At 36.3% G+C, this 21796-nt stretch overlaps 1 protein-coding gene across 1 annotated transcript in view; it reads right to left on the minus strand.

Moving 5' to 3' along the window:
* ZSWIM6 (zinc finger SWIM-type containing 6) overlaps nt 1-21796 on the minus strand; it is a 193281-nt gene that overhangs the window by 49513 nt on the left and 121972 nt on the right. The window contains exons 2-4 of the mRNA XM_045075298.1: nt 20941-21297; nt 5160-5308; nt 1773-1923 (exon numbers count right to left, since the gene is read on the minus strand). Coding sequence (XP_044931233.1) covers nt 1773-1923; nt 5160-5308; nt 20941-21297 — 657 coding nt within the window. The remainder of the gene's footprint in view (nt 1-1772; nt 1924-5159; nt 5309-20940; nt 21298-21796) is intronic.

Below are 21796 nucleotides of genomic sequence, written 5' to 3' on the forward strand. Positions count from 1 at the left end.
CCATCCTAGACTGAAATCAAAGAACTTGTATAATATAAAGCCTGGCCCATAATCAGAAAGCAGTTCATCAGAGGGTATAACTAGAATCAGCTGGTAGAAACTTCTACCTAATGAGAATTATACTTTTGATTGAGAGCTAAAGTGCATAATTTTCAAAACCAACTTGGAAAAGTGAGATGGGGCTAATGGATTAAACATGAATGGTGTTAAGTTTTATTTAACTATATCACTTGTACATTTTTGGATACCAAAAAAAATATTAGTCAGCACTTTCTTCCTGATTAGTTATTTGTAATCCTAAATTCCTCCAAGTACCAAAGCTCTTTAAATTTTATTCATTTAATATTAATCCAATACTTTTTCTTTAAATGATTCACTTTATTATAGTTTTTTTTTTTAAAGGTAGAACTTTTGAATGTCATAAATCAACTAGTCAATTCAATTTCACCACAGAATTACAAAACTGGGGAGGGTTTACTTAGGAAAGTGTTATCATTCAGTTCTACCACGCTTAAACATATCCATTACACTTGTGTTTTCCCAACTACCATACTGTGCTCTCAAACACTCTTCCAATACATTGAAACAAACTACTATAGTTAGGGACTGATCTAAATTTGACCAAGTTATTATAAGATAATTAATAAAAATACGAGGGGAAAGGCCAAGAAATATCTAACATAGTTGGCAAGTAGCAGACATATACATTAAAAAAGAAAAGCTGTCACCCACAGCAAGCTTCTGAACACACATCCTATTAATTGCAAAGAGGAAACTGATGTTCAATTCTTTGCCAACTTGTGGCATAACCCTAGATTAGTCAATATCATCTTTTGGATGATGACTCCTAAACTTCCCTGGAGTCCAGTTTCCTTATCCATAGAACAGTTCACATCAAAGGTCCTTTCCAATTATTACAATCATGTGTTATATGCACAAACAACAGTTTCTCTTTGTCCAGACTTGACATCAGCAGGATATGATCTATTATCAGCCAAGAGGAAAAGAAGGGGAAGGTATCAGGAGTTCTACTATTCAATTTCAATGAAACTAGGATCTCCTAGTAAACATATCTATAAAATTAATATAGGCATTGGTAGAACATTTGTCAAAAATTCCATCTGTCACATTCTTAATAGAAAGACAATTTAACAAATGCATTATTTGTTAATTCCCTAGCAATATACACTGGATAAAAATAATCATCCACCCCAAATTTCCCAGTGAACCTGACTACTGGATTTCTCATTTCTTCAATCACCTGCTATATTTCTATCTTTATTACAGAGATTTAGGAAGCAATAAAAATTATAGTTTATCTTTTCCCTTTTGACAATCAACAGTTCATCTAAGTATATAATAGTCAAAAAATAAATGTTCAAACTACTTTTGACACTTTTAATGTACTCAAAGGGGGGTAAGAGCCAAATTTTAGCTCAACTAGGTACAATATTCTTCTAGAAATGAGTAACCAGCTCTGCTATACAAAATACCTATTTTAAAATAAAATGGCTTTCTTTTTCAAATATTTAAAGGCAGATTTCGGTGCTTGCTTTCCTCAAGATCTGACCATTTCCCCCAAACCCTCCCAAAATTATTTCCTGCAAATGCCAGCCCAAGCCCTCCTTCTTCTAACCAGTGTCTAATGGCAGTAAGTTCATAAATGAGTAGCTCTCCCTTCAGCAACACTCCGGCCATGTGCTTTCAACATTCAACCATGATCTTTACCCATACATAACTCAATGGCAATCTGTCAGGAAACTTGTATTTACCCAGCTCATCCCAGAGCTGCCTGTATTTGTCAGTCATCGCAGTGCCTTGTTGCCTCCAAAGTGACAGACGAGGGTCAGCCATGAATTGCTCTGTTATCAACGTCAACATGCGGGCCCCATTTGAGTCCCTCATCTTCAACATTTCCCGCACCTGGTGGGGGGAAAAAAACACAGACCTTTAGAAAAGTGGTCAAATATGCACATTAATACAGGAACAGACCACTTTCTTTCTTTCTCTGGAGTGTGAGGCAGTTAATTCTTGATACCAGCCTTCTTTGGCAAACAAAAGTTGTGAAAAACTGGTCTCTATCCTAAATGACAATTTAATCAGAGAATTTACTGTTAATTTTTTAAAATTATGTTTCATAATCCAAATGAGGAAAAGAAATTTGGTTAACTTTCCAATTACAAAAAAAAAAAAAAAAAGAAAGAAAGAAATTTTTTGCTAGCCCACAGAAAAACAACACCAAAATAAATCATCTGGCACCTTCCTGATTCTTCCAAATGATTATACTTACCACTAGAGTAGAAAAGCCGAAAGCAGTCTACTGATAACTCTTCAGGGATATTCTCAATTGAATGGATAATGTTTTTAATAATAGATCTGTCTTACTGTTTTTAAAAACCTGCTTTATTGAGACATAATTCACATACCATACAATTCACCCATTTAAACTGTGCAATGCAATGTTTTTTAGTTTATTTCCATAGTTGTGAAGTCCTTCAGTTTTTGAGCTAAATTACAATTTCAGTAAGTCCTCACACCAAAGTTTTCTGACAAGAAGAGCAATATCATACTTTTATATTCACCCCAATGGGGCTGTGAGAGGAAATGGACAGTGCTGTAGGTTAAAGAACTCTCTAACCCTAACTGAGCAATCCAGGAAGCAGAATTATAACCTGTGACCTAGCAAGCTAACTCAGCTTCTCAAGCTGGAACTTCAAGCTCTGTCCATTACTCTGGAGCCAAATTTCCCAAATTTAAAAAACAAGGGGGCGGGGGGAGAAACACAAGACTAAGTGTCTTTATAGGAAACTGTAGATAAATCCACCCATTCCAAAAGTGTATACTGCTAAGTGTTCAGCAAACACAAATCCCAGCTGAACACCACACCACCAGTTCTCCCTATAGGAAATGACTGGAGCAAAGTCACAAGCAGCAGAAAAGGAGAGGGGATCCTTTTATTCAAGATTCTATGTGAAAGGCAAATCAAAGAGGAAATGGCAGATACTCAATAATGCAGCCCAAATCTCAAGATCTACTGATCCTGTGTCAGGCTTTAACTCTGACAAGTAATGGAAGTCCATCACAGGCTTCAAATGGGAGCCCTGCAGAGAACCCCAAAACACTTCTACACTAAATCACAAGTGTTGTGCTTTCCAGGATTATTTCAGTAATAATCTTAAGAAGTTTTTTTTTATTTTCAATACGGAAGCACTAAAAAGTCATGAACAGAAAAAGACTGAGAGGAAGAAAGGGAATTGCCATTTACTGGACATCACACTAGAGAGTTTTATAGTTATACTTATCATGTAATCTTCATAACAACCATATAAAATAGACCAGATTATAATTCCCATTTTATGAATTATAAAAACCATGTTTCAGAGAAGTGTAGTAACTTGCCCAAAGGACAAGAGGAATCTCTGGGATCAGGGCCCAGATCTGTCTTAACTCTAAAAGTTATGCCAAAAAATTAAAAAATAAAAAAGTTATGCCATTTCCAAAATTAGATGATGCTGTTACTTCATGTGGCACACATAATGTGTACATCACATGAAAGGATAAAAACAGCAGCTATAGGCCAGTCTAATACCTCTTTTACTTTGCTTCCACTAGGCCAAAGTGTACTATTCACTACCATGAGAATCTGTGAAATACTTCCTGTGTGTCTAAATACACCAAACCTTTAATACTCCCACTACATCATGGATGTGATTTAATATTTAATTTCCTGATACATTTCTAACCTATTACTCAGCAAAAGCAATGAAAATAAACACTTCACTGTTAAGTATATAAACCATAACTATTAAGCAATACTCGATACATCTACAGTCTAATAGTAATTAATTTTCAGATGGCTGACTAACATATTTCAAGAGTTTGATGTACCTGTGAATTACCAAAGAATGATTAAATCATGTGTGAAGTAGTTTTAGTGTAAGATGTATTGTATTAAATCTAATTTTCAGAAAATCAGCAATCAATACATAGTAAATGGGATAAATCTTTAATAAGAGAATACTGATTAACCAAAATACACTATTTTCTGGCCATAACCAGTAACAGAATATACTCTAATTCTTCAGGGCTAAATACTATAAATACTAGAAAAGCTGTTTAACGAAAGTGTCAATGAGTTATGAAAACTATCAATTATTTCATCCATTAAAACCAATCTGAATCCATTAGTCATATTAGTAGCTGTACCCCCATGAAAAGACACTGACTTAATATTACTAAAAAAGCATTTTACTTAGTATTTAGAATTGCGTTTATGGTACTAAAGGGTCTGTATAAAGCAAGAGACACAGCCTCTACTCACACAGAACTTATAAGGAAGATAAGCCTGTTTCTTAGGCCATCAAATTTTGGTGATGAAAATTTAACATTTACCAAGGCCAAAATGATGCGTTAGACAGCATTATCATTTAATCACAACATGAGGAGATATGTTATCAATAGCTAATTTTATAGATGAGCAAACTGACTTGAGTAACTTGTCAAGGTTCATACATTCAATAAGATTTAGAGTTTAAATTTAAAGCAAGGGCTTTATGATTCCAAAGTCCATGCTTTTGAAACTAATTTAAATATACTGAACATTATTAAACTAAATATATAATGTCATATGCATGTATTAATTGTACAAAAATAATTATGTAAAATTTACAGACTATGGATTGGAACAAGAGACACTTCTCAACTTTAAAAAAATAAATAAATAAAATAAAAAGCCCTAAATATATAAAGCACATTTTAAGGACTGTATTCAAAGTTATGCTCTACTTGAGAACATTAACTAGGAAAACTAAAAGCTTGAAAATATGGTATTTCTAATAATATTAAGCTATTTACTTTTGAGTTTGGAAGTTTTTCCGAAATTGTATAAACTGTTACCATTTTTAGTAATGGGAAACAAAAATGTTCCACATCTTGACTAAGGATAGCTAAGTAAATTAATGCATTACAACATAATAGTTTCTAACTGGTTGATTAACTTAGATGCTCTTCTTTAAAAAAAAAAAAAGAAAGAAAGAAAGAAAGAAAGAAAAGAAATAAAAAAGAAGCCTTTATTCCATTGTACACATCATCATATATAGATATGATGTATCTATATATGTATATATTTAGAATATTTCTTAAAAAAAAAAAAATCATACCTTTGCAAAGAGCAAATTAAGCTGCTTCCCTGATCCGTGGTACCCGCCCTGGGAAAGGAACAGTTTAACCTGTTCTTGAACCTGCTCTTCATCTAAGTGCCAGCAGTTTTCATCATCTATACTAGCACCTGCTGTTGGATCAGGAGCACCTAGAAATAGAAAGAAAAAATAACACATATGCTAGATAAAAACTCTGTGCTAAAGGGCTCTGATAATAAATTTGAAAAGAATTAAGATTCTCCACTTTTTGCCTACACACTTTTTAAGCCAACCTCAATTTCAATTATACATACAAATTTATGACTGAAAATAAATATAAAAATCATTCTCTTATTTCCAGGATTTTCTTGATTTGTGCTAAGCTAAAATGCACATCACTGCACAACTGAGATATTTTAAACTAAACGTTTGGAGAGGAGTTTACAAGTCCTCTAAAGAATAAAAAAGTCACAAAAATGTCTCATTGTAAATACATGATGTTTATAAAGCTCTACTATGTAGGATATGTTAGGAAAATGTTTTTCAAAGACATGAGAAAAATGTGAAACCAAGTGAACTGAGCAGAGTATTTTTCTCTTTACTATGTTAATTCAAGAAGCTTTCACTGTTATCTGCTGCCATATAAACTACATGCTGACATAGTCTTTAGTTGCAGAAAACTGAAGATTAAAAAGGGAAATCAAGCCACATGGGAACAGGCAGTGCAGCTGTTGTACTAAACCAGGTTGTAGTATCACCTTGCCAAACTGCATAAATATTTTATTGCTGAAGTACACACAAAAGATAACAGCCATGTCATAAGCCCTGTGTGTAAACTACCTTAGAAATTCAAAAATTATCCAGATACTTAAGCAGTAAAAATTAAGTTTCATTATTTATTTTTTTAAAATGGTATTTAAGGCCTGAGATTCATAAGAAATATTAAAAAATTTAAGTCTAAAAACCTTTCATCAGTAGTGTTTAATTTCACCAACCCTTAAAAAATACATTTGTTGGGGCGCCTGGGTGGCTCAGTGGGTTAAAGCCTCTGCCTCTGGCTCAGGTCATGATCCCAGGGTCCTGGGATTGAGCCCTGCATCGGGCTCTCTGTTCAGCAGGAAGCCTGCTTCCCTTTCTCTCTCTGACTGCCTCTCTGCCTACTTGTGATCTCTCTCTCCCAGTCAAATAAATTAATAAAAATCTTAAAAAAAAATACATTTGTTTAAGTCCAGCTGTACATTGCATTTCTTTTCTTCTAATGATCTAAGAATGAACTGGCCAAGGAAACAATCACTTAACATCTGCATAGAATGCCAGTGTCCATTAGTCCCTAAGAGGAGAGCAGTGAGTCTGTGACTCTCCCTGGAAAGGTGTGCATTCATTCATTCATTCATTCACTGAGCCAACATATTTATTGAGTGACTCCTGCTTGACTTGAGAATGAAATGATGTGCAAAATAGACAGAATTCTTGTCCTCATATATTTTACCAACAAATTATTTTTTACTAGGACCAACAATAACAAAACAATTTACATCAAGCCCAACATATCTGTATATATGAGTGTTTATGTGATGACATCTATTATCTATTTTTCTGAAGCAAAAGTATGATGAAAAAAGACCTGACTATAAGTGAAAGGGTCTGATATTCTCTATTATATTTTTTAAAAGGGCTTACAACTTTTAAAACTGATTTCATAACCCATAATGGGCTGCAACCCACTATAAGAGAAACACTATTTTAAGTGTGTGAGATAAGTATCAATCTAGTAATCACACATTTAAATATATGATAATAACTGCTCAAAGGAAGAAGCCAAAATGCCAGCAGACTGTATCAGAAAGCTCTCACTTGGCCATGGATTGCTGGAGTAAGCACACCTTGAGGAAATGGAAATTGAGCAGAGATTTAACTCAAATAGATTAGAAGTTAAAGAAAAAAAGAAGAGAAAGAGGGCTGCCACCAAGAAAAAAGTGGGACGCCTGGCATCTGCCTTCCACTCAGGTCATGATCCCAGTGTCCTGGGATCCAGCCCCACATCAGACTCCCTGCTCAGCGGAAACCTTCTTCTCCCTCTCTCACTCCTCCTGCTTGTGTTCCCTCTCTTGCTATGTCGCTCTCTGTCAAATTATAAATAAAATCTTAAAAAAAAAAAAAAAAGGAAGAAAAAGGAATGAGTCTGAATGTGAGACTAAGTAAGAGCTTAGGCAGACATCTCAGGAAGGAAGGAACAAGGAACATGGATGAAATAAAAGATAGTGCACATCCGTACAACTCAAAAGTAGAGGATGAAGAAAAGACAACTACAAGACAATCCTGAAGAAGGGCTAGCCCTTGAGAGCCCTGGCCAGTGGGAGCTTAGTTTTTTCTTCCCTACGCGTAACAAATGGGAATTCCTAACAAGGTCATCCAAAGAAGAAGAATGAAACACCCTAGACAGTAAAAGATGTTTTCTCCTAACGTGCATCAATTTCAACATTCCTACAATAGAATATATTCAGCCATAAAAACAAATGTGGGTTATTTCCTTTGTACTCCGATGGAAAAATATCCAAGATATACTGTTGAATGGGGGAAAACCAACCAACCAACCAACCAACCAACCAACCAACCAACCCAGGCCGAAGAGAAGGATGCATAATATATCTCCCCTTATTATAGTGATGTTTTAGAAAGAGCCTGTATTAGTATTTCCTTATATATGCATAGAATGGGTAACCTTGGTACACAAGGAAAGAAGGCTCTTCACTGAACACCTTTCCATATTTTTAAAATTTCAGAACCACGTGAATATATTTAAGTACTAGAAAAATCTCTTTCAAGTGTGGAGGATAGGCTAGGAAGCAGAAATACATATGAGAACAGTGAGAATGGTATATATGCAGAGTCTGTGTGAAGGATGATGATGGTAGCTTGAAAACATCACTGAAAACTAAAATGGAGACTCTGACAGGAATTTAAGACAAAAACAATGCAACATGGTAATGAAGTGGGTATGTGAAATTTAGAATCAGCAGGATCAAGAGAAACATGGGTTTCTGGGTTAAACAACTGGATGAAGGGCGCCTGGGTGGCTCAGTAGTTGAGTATCTGCCTTCAGGTCAGGTCATGATCCCAGGGTCCTGGGATCGACCCAGGATCGGGCTCCCCGCTCGGCAGGAAGCCTGCTTCTCCCTCTCCCACTCTCTCTGCTTGTGTTCCCTCTCTTGCTGTATCTCTCTCTGTCAAATAAATAAGTAAAATCTTTTACAAAAAAATAAGAATAACTAGATGAAATACTGGACAACTCAATGACACACAGATCAGAGCAGGACCAGGTTAGGAAGGATGGGCAGTGTTTAGGTCCTCAATTCAGTTTCAGACATAGTGAATTTGAAGCACCTTTCAGACAGCGAAGAAAAGGAGAAAGGACTTCAAGTAGGGAACTGGATATTTACAGGAGGCTCTAAAGGAGAAGAGTACCTAAGACAGAACTTAAGGAAAGCCAACATTTAAAGACTGGGACAGAAACTGAGTGAGGAGGGCAGTGGGAATGAGTGACCTATGAGGAAGAGATGGAGAGACTCATTCTTCCAAAAGTAAGGCAGAAAAGGTTGTTCCAAGTAGGTACTAGGCAAGTAGGTAGATATTAAAGCTCCAGAGAGCGAGGATTATAGCTGCCCTGCTCACCACTGCTTTCTGACACCTAACTAATTTTTGTCTCTATCAGGAAATCAAGTAACAGAAATGGGGAGAACTATGTACATTCCTCCCGAAAAAAGGATTCCCATCATAAAGCAGTGACTGCTAAAACATCTTTACATACATATATCTCATTTTCTCCTCACAAGGTCCCCTAGAGGTGAGTAAAGATCATGATCCCTACTATTCTACAGACGGAGAAACAAGCTCATGGATAAAATAAAAGATAGGTCACTTCTCCACAGCCACAATGCCAAATCCAGTCTCCTGGATCTCTCCCCTGCTGAAGAAAACATCCCAGAACCTTGGAGCTAATGTTGCATCATTAAAGTATCGAAGCAGGCGTTGTTAACCCTAAATCAAACATAAAATTAAGGAAGGATACTGGGATGTTTGTAAGCATTTGTAGCACGTTTCTCTTTCACAGGAAGATCTAAGGCCACACAGTGCTGTGAAGAGTCAACTACCGGGGCTATATCTGTATTCCACAGGGACTGGGAGTCCCTAATCCAGCCCAACCCCTTAATTCTAGAGAGGGACACACACAGACACACACACATGCAAATGCACAAAGACAACTACAGATTCTTTACCTAAATGCATCAGAAGAGACTTTCCAAACAACTCCTCCATATGCTCTCAAGTTTCATATTTAAGCTTTTCCTACGATCTTGCTAAAAATCCTCCTGGGAAATCTGACACCTGCCTCCTTAACCTCTTCTTAGGGAAAATTCTGACAAGCTACTGATTATCCACTCTCAGTGTTCCTTCTGATGAACTGAGCTAAATGAATTCAATTTCAATCCTCAAAGTGGTTCTTTCCCCCAATACTCATGACTTGTTAGTTGTTCTCTATTGGGCACTGAGGGTCAAGACCTACAAGGAATCCTATCCCAGAAGGACTTGGATTGGGACTGACTGTCCTATGGTGTACAAGAAAGCCTGCTACCCTTCAATGCATGGGTTGCAGCCACGTGAGACTTGACTTTTCTGTTTGCCACATAAATATCCCAGTATTTTAAGAAGACTTCAATTCATTTTAGAGAAAATTCCAGTCTCCTAGGCTTAAAATAGCAAAGGGGTCAACATCCAAATATTTCACAAAAACTGTAGGATATACTCAACTCTTATTTTTTTAATGCTAAAAGAAAAAAGTTTTAGAAGGAATAGTCCAAGAATCACTTTCATTTGACTTGAATTATACAATGCATTTTTTTCTTAAAACCCAATAGTTTTTAAAAGTGCCATATTTTTAAATTTCATTAATGGATCATTTAATTTACACACATAGAGATTTTTGTTCTTGTCCAGGTGGGAAGATATCTAACAGCAAATGTATAAATACATGGACAATGTTTCTCAAGTTTTTAAGAAAACCAAGGGGTTTCTTCTGTTTTGATGTTTTTTGTGGGGGGAATATAGTAAGTCAGTGTTAGAATTAACATATTTCTTCAAGAGCATGGGGGAAGGAGGAGGCACTGTGGAGAGAAAATGGCCCACAGATAAAATTTTACAGCAAATAATCTGATAAAGCCTACACACGTGAGCTGAGAGTATGTGTGGGGTTTCTCATCCTGGACTCGAATTTGGAATCCTTTGGTTCTAGGTTGGGATGGGAAAACTACATGTCATCCAAACAAAACCAAGCTCCCCAGACCTCCATTTTCTCAAACCTAAAATTCTATAATGTAGGAATTAAAAAATTAACTAGGTGCTAAGGATTAGAAATCTTTTCCTGTGACTGTGTAGAAAACATCCTAAAGAATGCATACAAAGATAACTAGTTGGTAAATAAAACAGAATTTAATCTAAATACAACTTAACACTTTAGGAATAGGTGGTACTATACATTATAGACCAGAGAATTAAATGTCCACAATAATAACCTTCCTAAAACAGCATATTCACTTAGTAAATTTTAATACTTAAGTTTAGCTATTTGAATCCTAACATGTTTTGATTACATGCATGTAAGGGTGGCCTAGGCCTTGCATAAAATGTAGATTTGCAAAATTTATTTCTACTTGTTAGTGGCTATCTATAAACAAAGACAAAGCTCTCAGCATTTAGCTTTGAGAAAGGTATGCAAGAAAAACATTATTCGTGTGTTTATACATTTGCTATTAGATATTCTCCAAGTTGGGCAGGAACCAGAATCTGTGTATGTAAATTAAATGGTCCATTAAAGAGTTTTAAAACCTATCATACTTTTTACCCTTATTTATATTTATAATTATAAATGCTGTAACTTTTACAACTGTATAGTTAATCTTTGTGAGCATTTTATTACCAAAGCTTAATTCTTCAAAGTTTCAAGCCTTTAGGGAAAGTAAAATTATCTGGTTAAAAAAAAAAATCAATCAATCAATCAGTCAAACAGTTTAATTGTCTCTCATTCCCAGCTAGGGATGTATGAACTTCACTTACCCTCTTATATAGAAGAGAGCAAAAGGAGAATTCATGGACATGAAGGAACACTGTCCATGTCCTTGATTTTCCCTTTCTGTTAGTTGATCTGGTTCTGATTTAGTTTTGCTTTATCTCAATATCAAAACTCCCTAACCCTGGGAGTTCTCAAAATTAAGAGTGTATCAAAAATCTGAGGCACACTGTAAAAAAAAAAAAAAAAAATGGATACCTAGGTACACTTCAGAAGTACTGAATCAGAATCTTTGCCAGGGGGGTAGGAGAACGATTCCATATTTGGAGAGGATGTTATACATGGTGACACACTGTGCATCTTCATACTGGAAAGTATTCAGGCTCCAGTCTAATGAATAAAGCATATTTAAGACGCACCAAATGAAATATCTGTCTCTTGTCAAGGAAAAAGTTGCTTCTAAGTATTAAGCAGCACCAAACCCTTTTGCAAATTTGAAACTGAGAAACTGAGAAACATTCACAGCTGGCTTATGCTATGTTTGGTATGTGGAATTATTCACAGCTTTGGGTTCTAAAAGGGACCTTAATGCTTTCTTTTCTCTTCTTAATCTGCTGGAAAACAACTCAAACAAAAAAGAAATGAAAGGCTTTAGTTTACCTCCTCATCTTAACTGTGACCTAACTGCTTTAGCAATACAGTTGTCTAAATAATGTTCTAACCATTTATATCTATGTACAATTGGGTGGGGTTTTTTTGACTGGTTGTGGTTTTTTCATTTTTTATTTTTGGTTAAAATTTAATTATCAATTTCCATCTATAAAGGCAGAATGCAGGCAGGAGATGTCTATACTGTAGAGGTGATTCATTCAGCCTCTTTCAGGGGACCCAGAAGAATGCCACCTCCTAAAGCTTCAGTTAGCCCACTGTTAAAGCTAGGAAACGTTGCCAATACACCTATCTAACAAGCCGAAGGCAAAATCATGACCTTGATCACTGGCACTGAGAGGGAAAAGGCAGGGCAGCAAACTTCAATGATTCCGACTCAAAAAAAAAAGTCTTTCTTTAGAGAGGACAAGGATTTGAAGACTGTTGAAAAATAACATGCACTGAATACACACTTGAAAAGAGATTTACATTTTATTCTTCCTTAAACCCTCACTCCAAAGTAGTGGCCAATGCCTTCATTTCCATGTACAATATTTTGATAGCTCCAACACTCAGATCTTTCCTCACCTTCCATTCTCTGTGGTCACAGGTCGCAGTAATGTTACTGCGATGACAGAAGTGTGACATCCTCTCCAGGAGCTGTTAGAGGGCAACTCATCTTCTTTCTTTATTCCAGAGGCTACTGACAGAGGGAACGCTGGCATGTGCCGGCTGTGCTCCCTCAGCAAACCACCTTCTCCTCAGCTAAATGCCAAAGAAGTTAAGTATGTTGCACCATCATCAGCACAGATCTCAAGGGAATTCACATAGACCACCACAGGGCTTATAGCTCCTCCTCCAAAATTTTCCTCTCATCTGACTTTATTTCTCATTTCTTTTTTTCCTTTAAGATTTTATTTATGTATTTGACAGAGAAAGATAGAGCAAGAGAGGGAACACAAGCAGGGGGAGCAGGAGAGGGAGAAGCAGGTCTCCCACCAAGCAGGGAACCCTATGTAGGGCTCTACCCCAGAACCCCAGGATCATGATCAGAGCCAAAAGCAGATGCTTAACGACTGAGCCACCCAGGTGCCCCTATTTTTCATTTCTTACCATCATTCAACTTACCTCTAAAGTTCAATAATAAACTATTCATGTATAGAAATAATCACATATTTTATATGAATGAAAAGCAGCAAAGTATTCGTACACTCTCCATGCTCATTTAAAATTTAGCATGTAAACAGAGTGCATAACAGGTAGGTCATTTTCTAGAACTTAGCTAAAAATGTATTATTTGGTACACAAACACAAATATTTAAATGCAAAGTTCTCAGAAAGTCTTAATTTTATATAACCCAACTCTTCAGATCTATTAAAAGAAATCTTTTGGGGCGCCTGGGTAGCTCAGTAGGTTAACATCTGCCTTTGGCTCAGGTCATGATCCCAGGGTCCTGGGATTGAGCCCCACATCGGGCTTTCTGCTTAGTGGGGGAAGCCTGCTTCTCCCTCTCCTTCCTGCCTCTCTGCCTGCTTGTGGACTCTCTCTCTCTCTTTCTGTCAAATAAATACATAAAATCCACCCCCCCACAAAGAGAGAGAGAGAGAAATCTATGATGTCTGCAAGCTTCAAGAATAGTTTGCTCAGATTTTAAAAGATGTTATTTTTAAAAAATGGCTTATAAATATTTTCCTCAAAGATCTACCACTGCCCTGAAGACTCCTGTCAACTGACTCATCACAATGACAGTGATAACAGCAATTCAGATTTACTTCTTTAGCCCTCCTGACCTTATGAAAGGCACATTCTTTATTGTCCATATTTTACAAATAAAATAACTGAGGCCTGAAGAGATTCAGTTACTTGCCCCCATTAAGAGAGCTGAAGAGCAAAGGTATTCTCACTCAGGCTAACTTCTAAGCTCATCAACACTCTTAAGAGTCTCTGAGTGAGAGGTATGAGAGACCCATTTGTGGGGGAGATGGGAACAAGCTCATGGAGCCAATATGGACAGACATAGGTCAGTTAAGGGACAGAGGACTGGTGAGAAACCTGATCACAGCTGGTAGCGATCCTCTGTAAAGCATTAAAGTGAGGAGTGTCAGAGATGACTACAGTGTGTGAGGGAAGGCAAGATTTGGAGGAGAAAGGAGAAAGAATAAAGGATATTGGGCTAAAAGTAAAGTGGTTATCTCTGTGTTACCCTAGCAAATTCCTCATGGACTAGAGACGTGATTCCTTCAAATTAAGACACTTAAGTTCTAAGATCACTTCTCTTTTGCTGAAGTGAAGTGTTTTTTCATGTAAAGACCATCATGTATACATGATTGTGTATTCATTTTGTATAAAAAAGGAAAAAAAATTAAACTATGTTAGAGAAACATCTAGTTTTCATTAAAATGTAAAGTTAAACCTAGTAATTTCTGGAGGGAAATTGGGTAATAATTACTCAAAAATGCATGTACCACTTGTTCTGGCATTTCTACTACTAAGAATCTATTATCCAAAATTACTTGCATGAATTCACAAACACACACACATGCACACGCATAGAGGAAAGTCACAGCTGTCCTGTATATAGTAGGGAGAAAACAGAAACAACTTCAAAATCATTCAGTAGGTTAATGGTTAAGTATACCCATACTATGGAATACTATATACAACATTTAAAACATGTTTGAAATAACATAAGCTATCCATCAGCTATTAAGAGAAAAAAGCAAAATGCAGAAAAAATATTTTTAATTGTTTTTTTAAAACTATGTATGTGTGCATGAAGAAAGCTGTCTCAAAGAATACAAACCGCACTGTCAACAGCAGTTGCTTTGAGGGGTAATAGAGCTGTTGGAAACTAAGGGAGGGAGCTGTTAGGAGAAGGAGCCAATGAGGATTTGTCTTTTTATCTTCATATAATTCTGTACTACTATACATTTTTTCAACATACTTTTTAAAATTAATTTAAATTTTCTCTAAGTTCCACACTGGTGCACTTTAGGACAGCAAATTCAATTCTCTCCTATAGATTGTATTTGCAAATTGTATTAATCACCAGTAGATCTTACCTTTGTTTCACCAACTGTCAATGCCTGACTATTGTATGATAGAAAGAATATGCTTATAATGACCAAATTATCTCCCTAGGATACTTGTAAAAACCGGTTGCTAATGCAAGCCCAATTACACTGAACATGACCATCCACAGGGAAACAAAAGGAAGAAAGATGTGGCATAAGGCCTCCATCAAACAACTCCAACTGTCACTTACTGCTAGATTCGGAACATGCATGTGTACAAAAATAAATCTCCAAGTTCCCACTAAGAACAAAATGGAATGAAAAATGAGTGTTACATTTTGTTTAACAAATTCTGAGCACCTACAGCTTCTTAAGTACTGTCCTCAGGGAGGGTACCAAGATACACAAGTCATAGTTTCAGCCCTGATGGAGTTTACAATCAACTAAAAATAAGGCACACAACGAACACAGGATTGCTGAGTGGGTCTGCTTGTTTGTTTGGAATCTCTAAGAGAGCCTGAATGGACTGATACAGAAGATGGCTGGAACACAGAGGCATTCTGAAGTTAAGTTAAGCAGGAGTAGCAGGCATGAATGGAATTTGTGCTGTTGGTTTTATTAGAACCACACTCCAACAATTGAAATGTCTCATCAAAGACCAACAACACAGAAGTGTACACCTGGGTAGAACTACAGGAGGTGCACATATGCAACATGATACAAGTGCCTCATGCATCTCTGCAAAAGTATCACCACCACAGTCATAGAATCAGAGGTGGAAGAGATCTTACATGCCTTGTGTCAACTGCATCTGACACATGGATATATTGCTTTCACTTCTGTGACTGAAATGGTGTTTCTGGGCACATGACACTGAAGTCAGGGAGGAGTCTAGCCAACATTTGGGACTGGCCCAAGCTCTAGAAGTGAAAGGGTCAATGAAATGACCCCCGGCCCCACTACTGTTCCGAGTCCGGAACAATGCCAGCTGGTCATTGGACATTATACACTGGACACTGGACAAGGAAAGCCCCTCAGTCTGTCCTTTGTGGGAATGTGCCCAGTACAGCCTAGCTCACTGCGGTGGGGCGGCCCTGAAACCAGAGTGCCCAGGAGAAAAAGGAGAAGAAATACATGCCAAAAGTTAGAGGAAAGGAAGATGACCACCAACTCTGATATCACTCATCCCCCAACTGGTTTCTTCTCTCTTCTATGAGTACTTCTGGTTACCTTAAACATGAAGTAAACTCAGTTTTATTGTATTATTATTATTATTATTATTATTATTATATATGTATATCTTATTAAAATTCTCCCAATGCTGTTAGAGAAGATCATGACCATTTTAAATGAGGGAAAAAAATGAGTTTCACCCAATGTCACTCAGGTAATACAGAGTAGAAACAAAAATAGATTCTAGGGCTTCAGATTTTAAGTTCAATGTTCTGTCCTTGATTTAGCAACCTATATAATACGTCTCCTTTAATAGGAAACATAAAGGACCAGAAGAGGCAGGGTTAACTAAGAGGATGGACTAGCACGTGGAAATCAGTAAATTTCTCAAAAAGTACTTAGCAAAGACACCAGCATCTTTTTTAAGGCTGTGGAAGCTGGGAGGTTTTATTAGAATATAAAACTAAAAGCAAACAATTTTGCTGGAAAACAAACAAACAAACAAAAAATGCAGAACTACAACCAGCAATCTCCTTGGAGGGCCATTAACATCAACTATCTTATAGCCACTATTTAGCCTATAGTAGTTAGTTTTATAATCTAATCAAAATCATGTGAGGGAAATTTTATGAAAACACAAAGAAATGCAAAAGAAAAGTCTACTGAAAAGGACTTTACTACTACAATAACTAAGGCTATATTTCAACTATCTTCACTGAATCTGTGACCTTGGATATCACTAACCCATTCTCCTCTGTTTGTTTCTCTTGAAACTACTACAATTATAAATTTCTAATACCAAGCTGAAAAAGAAATTATTAGGAATAATGTACCTGATATTTTCTTAAAAAAGCTTTTAATTCCTCAGGATAAAATTCTTGTAAAAATAAAATATTTCAAAATACAGTAACCCTACAGTGCCAACCCCCCATGCTGTCAAAAATCCACATATAGCCTTTGACTGCCCCAAAATCTAACTAAGAGCCTACTGTTGAGAGCCTTACCAATAATGTCAACAGTATCAACATGCATTTTTATATATGTATTATATACTATACCCTTACCATAAAGAAAGCCAGAGAAAAGAAAATTTTAACAGAAAATACATTTACAGTATGATACATATATTTACTGGGGGGGAAAAAAGGTGTAAGTGGACTTGTGCAGTTCATGTTGTTCAAGGGTCAACTGTAAAAAGGAAAAGCAACCAACAGAATTTTAAGAAGCATTAGGATATATTCACAAGTAAAACAAATATCCAACTATCAATGTAGTTTGTAATTACTTACAAATTAATGATTTTCTTCTAAAAAGGACTTGGATAAGCTTAACTTCTTTGGCTTTAAGATACCTTTTAAGATAACTGAATCTAAATCCTATTCTGACTCTATTTATCTAGCCAAGTAAAAGTGATGCTTCTCCTTAAAATAAAACTTACCTCTTACCAAAATCTTTGTGTTCAAGACATCTTTCTTCTCAAAGAAAAAACACAACCAAAAGATCATACTAAAAAGTACTGCTTTTACAGTTTGTGGAGAATGCTTTGGAGGTGTTTGGAGGCAGGTGGGATCATATGGTCAAATAACTGAAGAATATTTTTAATCGTACCCTCTAGTAAGTCATCAGTCTAAGAGTTAAAATAAGACCCTCCAAGGAGCAGACTCTCCATTTTGTTACTTAAGGTCATGACCTGCTTCCTACCTCTCTACTTTTACCACTTGTTACACAACAATGGAAAGCAAGAAGTGGCTCATGTAATTGGCCCATTTCCAGGCTAGGAGCAAATCCGGTGATAAATTAAATGACGAAGAAGCTGGTAGGATAAACCGTTCAAGTTCACTGCTCTTGTGAAGCTGCTCTCATACAAAAGTTATTTGAAAATCACATTAAGCCTAAAGCCAACCTGCATTCTGTCCTTGCTATTTCCTTAGATAACTTTTTCTTCTAATTTTAGAAACTGTGAAAGAAATACAATGTCACATGAACACCTTCTCGCAACCAACTTTAGATGACATTGATTTGTCAGTCTTACTACTTCAACATGGAAGTGAATTTCTGAAGCTGTATATAAGAAATTCTGGATGCTGCTGTTCTTCAAAATAAGGAAGACACATGCAAAACAAACAACTGATTGTTGATGTGGACCTCATTATTCTCTAAAACTCAGAGAATAATGTAACGCTAATTTAATATATAAATTCAGGGGGGGGGGAAGGAAGAAAGAAAACATATAAATGTTTGAAGAAATGGTATATGCTATTTCACTTCCACTGAATAATTTAATAAGAAGCCACAGGCTCCTGAGAAATCTCTGAGATGACTGTAAACTAGCCTGAATTTTCAAAAAGCAAAAGACTGAGGCAGAAGATAAGACAGAGCAGAGTATTACTTGAAAAAGTCCTTAAGTGCATGTGCTTTTGGTGGGTCAAAAGTACTTCAGTGCCACAGATGGTTATAATACTGTTATTTAACAATGGCAGACTCTACTAACTAAAATCCTTTACACACGTTAATAAAGCTGAGCCTAATATGGGGAGTACTAGAAAAAATATGGCTATATGGGTGTTCCTCTGACATAAAAACCATTTTAAAAGTATCTTAGAGAACCAGATTTGTAAAATAATGCCTGCAATAGCTGCTCTATTCAAAACAAGATCCAAAAACAGTGGAACGGACAAACAGTGATATTTTCATCGCTAGAATATTCTAGAGTTGTACTGTACGATAAGGTACATCAATGTTAATAGCTAGCCACATGTGGCTATTAAGCCCTTGCATTGTGAAGATGCTGTGGTTTGAGATATACTTTAAGTATAAGACAAGACAGCAGACTTCAGAGACTTACTATGAAAAAAGAGTAAAATATGTCAACTTTTTGCTGAATTGTTATTTATGAATACTCAGATAAATAAAACATTAGCTTACTTGTTTCTTTTTAAATAGGCTATGGGAACATTTTATTTTATTTTATTTTATTTAAAGATTTTATTTATTTATCAGAGAGAGAGAGGGAGAGAGCGAGCACAGGCAGACAGAATGGCAGGCAGAGGCAGAGGGAGAAGCAGGCTCCCCACTGAGCAAGGAGCCCGATGTGGGACTCGATCCCAGGACGCTGGGATCATGACCTGAGCCGAAGGCAGCTGCTCAACCAACTGAGCCACCCAGGCGTCCCAACTATGGGAACATTTTAAACTATACATGCAGCTCATATTATGTTTCTTTTGGACAGTGCTGCTTTAGAACAATGAAAATGAATGAGCTATAGGTACATGAAATAATTGGCATAAATCTTACAATCACGACTTGAATGAAAGTCAATAAAACTGAAACTAGTATTTAATGATGTCAACAACAAAACACAAACCACCACAGATGATTACCATAAAAACCAGGCAGTGGCTGCCATGGGGAAGAGAAAGGAGCTTGTGAAAGAGAGGGGCTATATAGAACCCTCTCAAGTGCTGGGAATAGTCTATTTGGAACCTGTGTGTTGGTGTTCACTTTATTAATCTACACATTCATATTTTATGCACTTTTCTATATGTTTCATCTCACAATTTTAAAAGTTTTCAAGAAATAATCTTAAAACTTACTTTCCTTAAACATTTATATTCACCAAAATTAATGACTTTGAAGAAACCTAAAAGAATAGAGTTAAGAGACTGGTCCTATATCTCATCAATATAACCAAAGAAATGTAAAATGTAAAGAAATGTAAAAATGATGGGCCCAAGAGCTGCTTAGTCAAGACTATGTTACATTCTTTGATATATTTTTGAATATTTTAAAAATTATGTCTAAATATTTTTAAAGCACAGCAACCTATAATTTAACTGTATTATTTATCCTGTGTTAACGTACCCTATGAAATAGGCGGTGGGTGTAGTTCTGACAAGTTGCACATATATTCTTGTAAGTCAACATATTTGTGATGCACAAAATAAGCAGCTGATAAATGTGTTTACAAATAAATGAGATAACGTTCCACGTATAAAAATCCAAAAAAAAAATTTTTGAGATTTCTTATACACAATGATGGTCATTTCCTAAATTCTCTCTGAACAAGTTGTAATATTTTTCTAAGAATAATTATAAGTTATTTTCTTACTATGAGGCATCCTGTCAGAAATGTCCTGCTTTGGGAGTGCCTAGGTGGCTTAGTTAAGTGTCTGACTCTTGATTTCAACTAAGAGCATGATCTCAGGGTTGTGAGATCAAGCCCCAGGTCAGGCTGTGTGCTGGGCATGTAGTCAAGTACTTAAGAGTCTCTCCCTCTATCTCGGCCTAACACTCCCCCCATCCCGCCCCCGCCGCCAACTAAAAAAAAAGGATGGAAGGAACAGAGGGAGGAAGGGAGGGAAGGGAGAGAAAAGAGAAAGAGTGAGAGAGGAAGGAAGGAAAGAAGGAAAGGGAAAAAAAGAGAGAGAGAGAGATGTCCAGCTTTAGAAAATAAAATTTAAAAGAAAAGGAAAAAAAAATTGGGAGTATGTGCAAGTCAGTTTACTGATAAAAGCTGACAAAAGTGAATTAAATGACTAAGTCTGTGTTTTCTGTAATGAGTATCTAGTATCTGATGAAATTCTCCTAAATGAAAAAGTGTAAGAGACAAATTTCAATAAATGAGAAATTTTCTGAGCACAAAAGGCTTGGTATCTAGTAGAATACACAAAACACTTCAAAAGAAATATTTTAGGATGCAAAACTAAACTTAAAAATCTAAGTATGTCAACTTTACTTCAGTAATAAAAATAATTTAATTTTTTTTTAAAATCTCTCTTGGCTACTTAAGAGCAATGCTGATGACCTAAAATCACATTTAATTCATTTTTATGCAGAAGAACTGAATTTATAAATGAAACAGAATAAGAGAAGAACTCTACAGAATGAATGTCTATAACTCACCGTGAACTTGGTTGATTTCTGAATTCTGGGAAAGAATTTCATCTGCTAATTTCTGAGCAGTTGGCAAAACTTCTGTGTGGTGCACTGTGATCAAATACTGTACAAACTTCTGTAGTTGGTCTCTATTCATTTGAAAGAGAGTCTCTGAAATGGGAAGATGCAGTTTGACCTGATCTGGCTTGCGGATGCGGTATAAAGACAGTGCCACAACATGAGCACAATAAAATATGTCCTTGTTTCCACAGCTGCAGGTCACTGAGGTAATCTTGCAACGATCAAAGCTGATGGCAACGTTGCAAACAGTTTCTGGCTCCGATTGTATTGCAGGTTCTGTCACTGTGCCACTCAAGTGGAAACCTATGTGAGAGAAAGGGAAGAGAGAGTTTAGCTGCTGCCTTCAGATGCTATAAAGGATTTCTAATTCTTTGAAATGCGTAGTACTTGACAGCTCCAAGAAAAAAAAATGACAGTTTTTATTTTCAAGTAAAAACATTCAGGCCACTCAAACATCCTCCGCACCTCCCCTTCTCCACATCTTACAGGTAAAAAAAGAAATGGTATTCAACAGACATGCTGAAGTATTTGACATAGCCATACAAAACCACTTATAGCAATATACCGCCATCACACCTACAGGAAGTTGTTAGTTCACAGCACTAATAAGCCATAATTACTCCAAACTGTGGTATACCAGACAAAAATCAGTGGTTTTCTTCCTTTTCTTTTTTAAACTTTTCCAAGTAGAGTAGGCCAGCTTGGTTTTCTACTGAACAAACTCTCCCTTCCCTCCACCTTTATTCCAGGCAGACACAAGCATCCTCCAACCAAAAATTCAACTCTGGGGTGGATTTTTCAC

The sequence above is a fragment of the Mustela putorius genome, unplaced genomic scaffold (genome assembly GCF_011764305.1).
Source record: "Mustela putorius furo isolate JIRA1106 unplaced genomic scaffold, ASM1176430v1.1 tig00000145_pilon_pilon_pilon, whole genome shotgun sequence".
Taxonomy (NCBI): domain Eukaryota; kingdom Metazoa; phylum Chordata; class Mammalia; order Carnivora; family Mustelidae; genus Mustela; species Mustela putorius.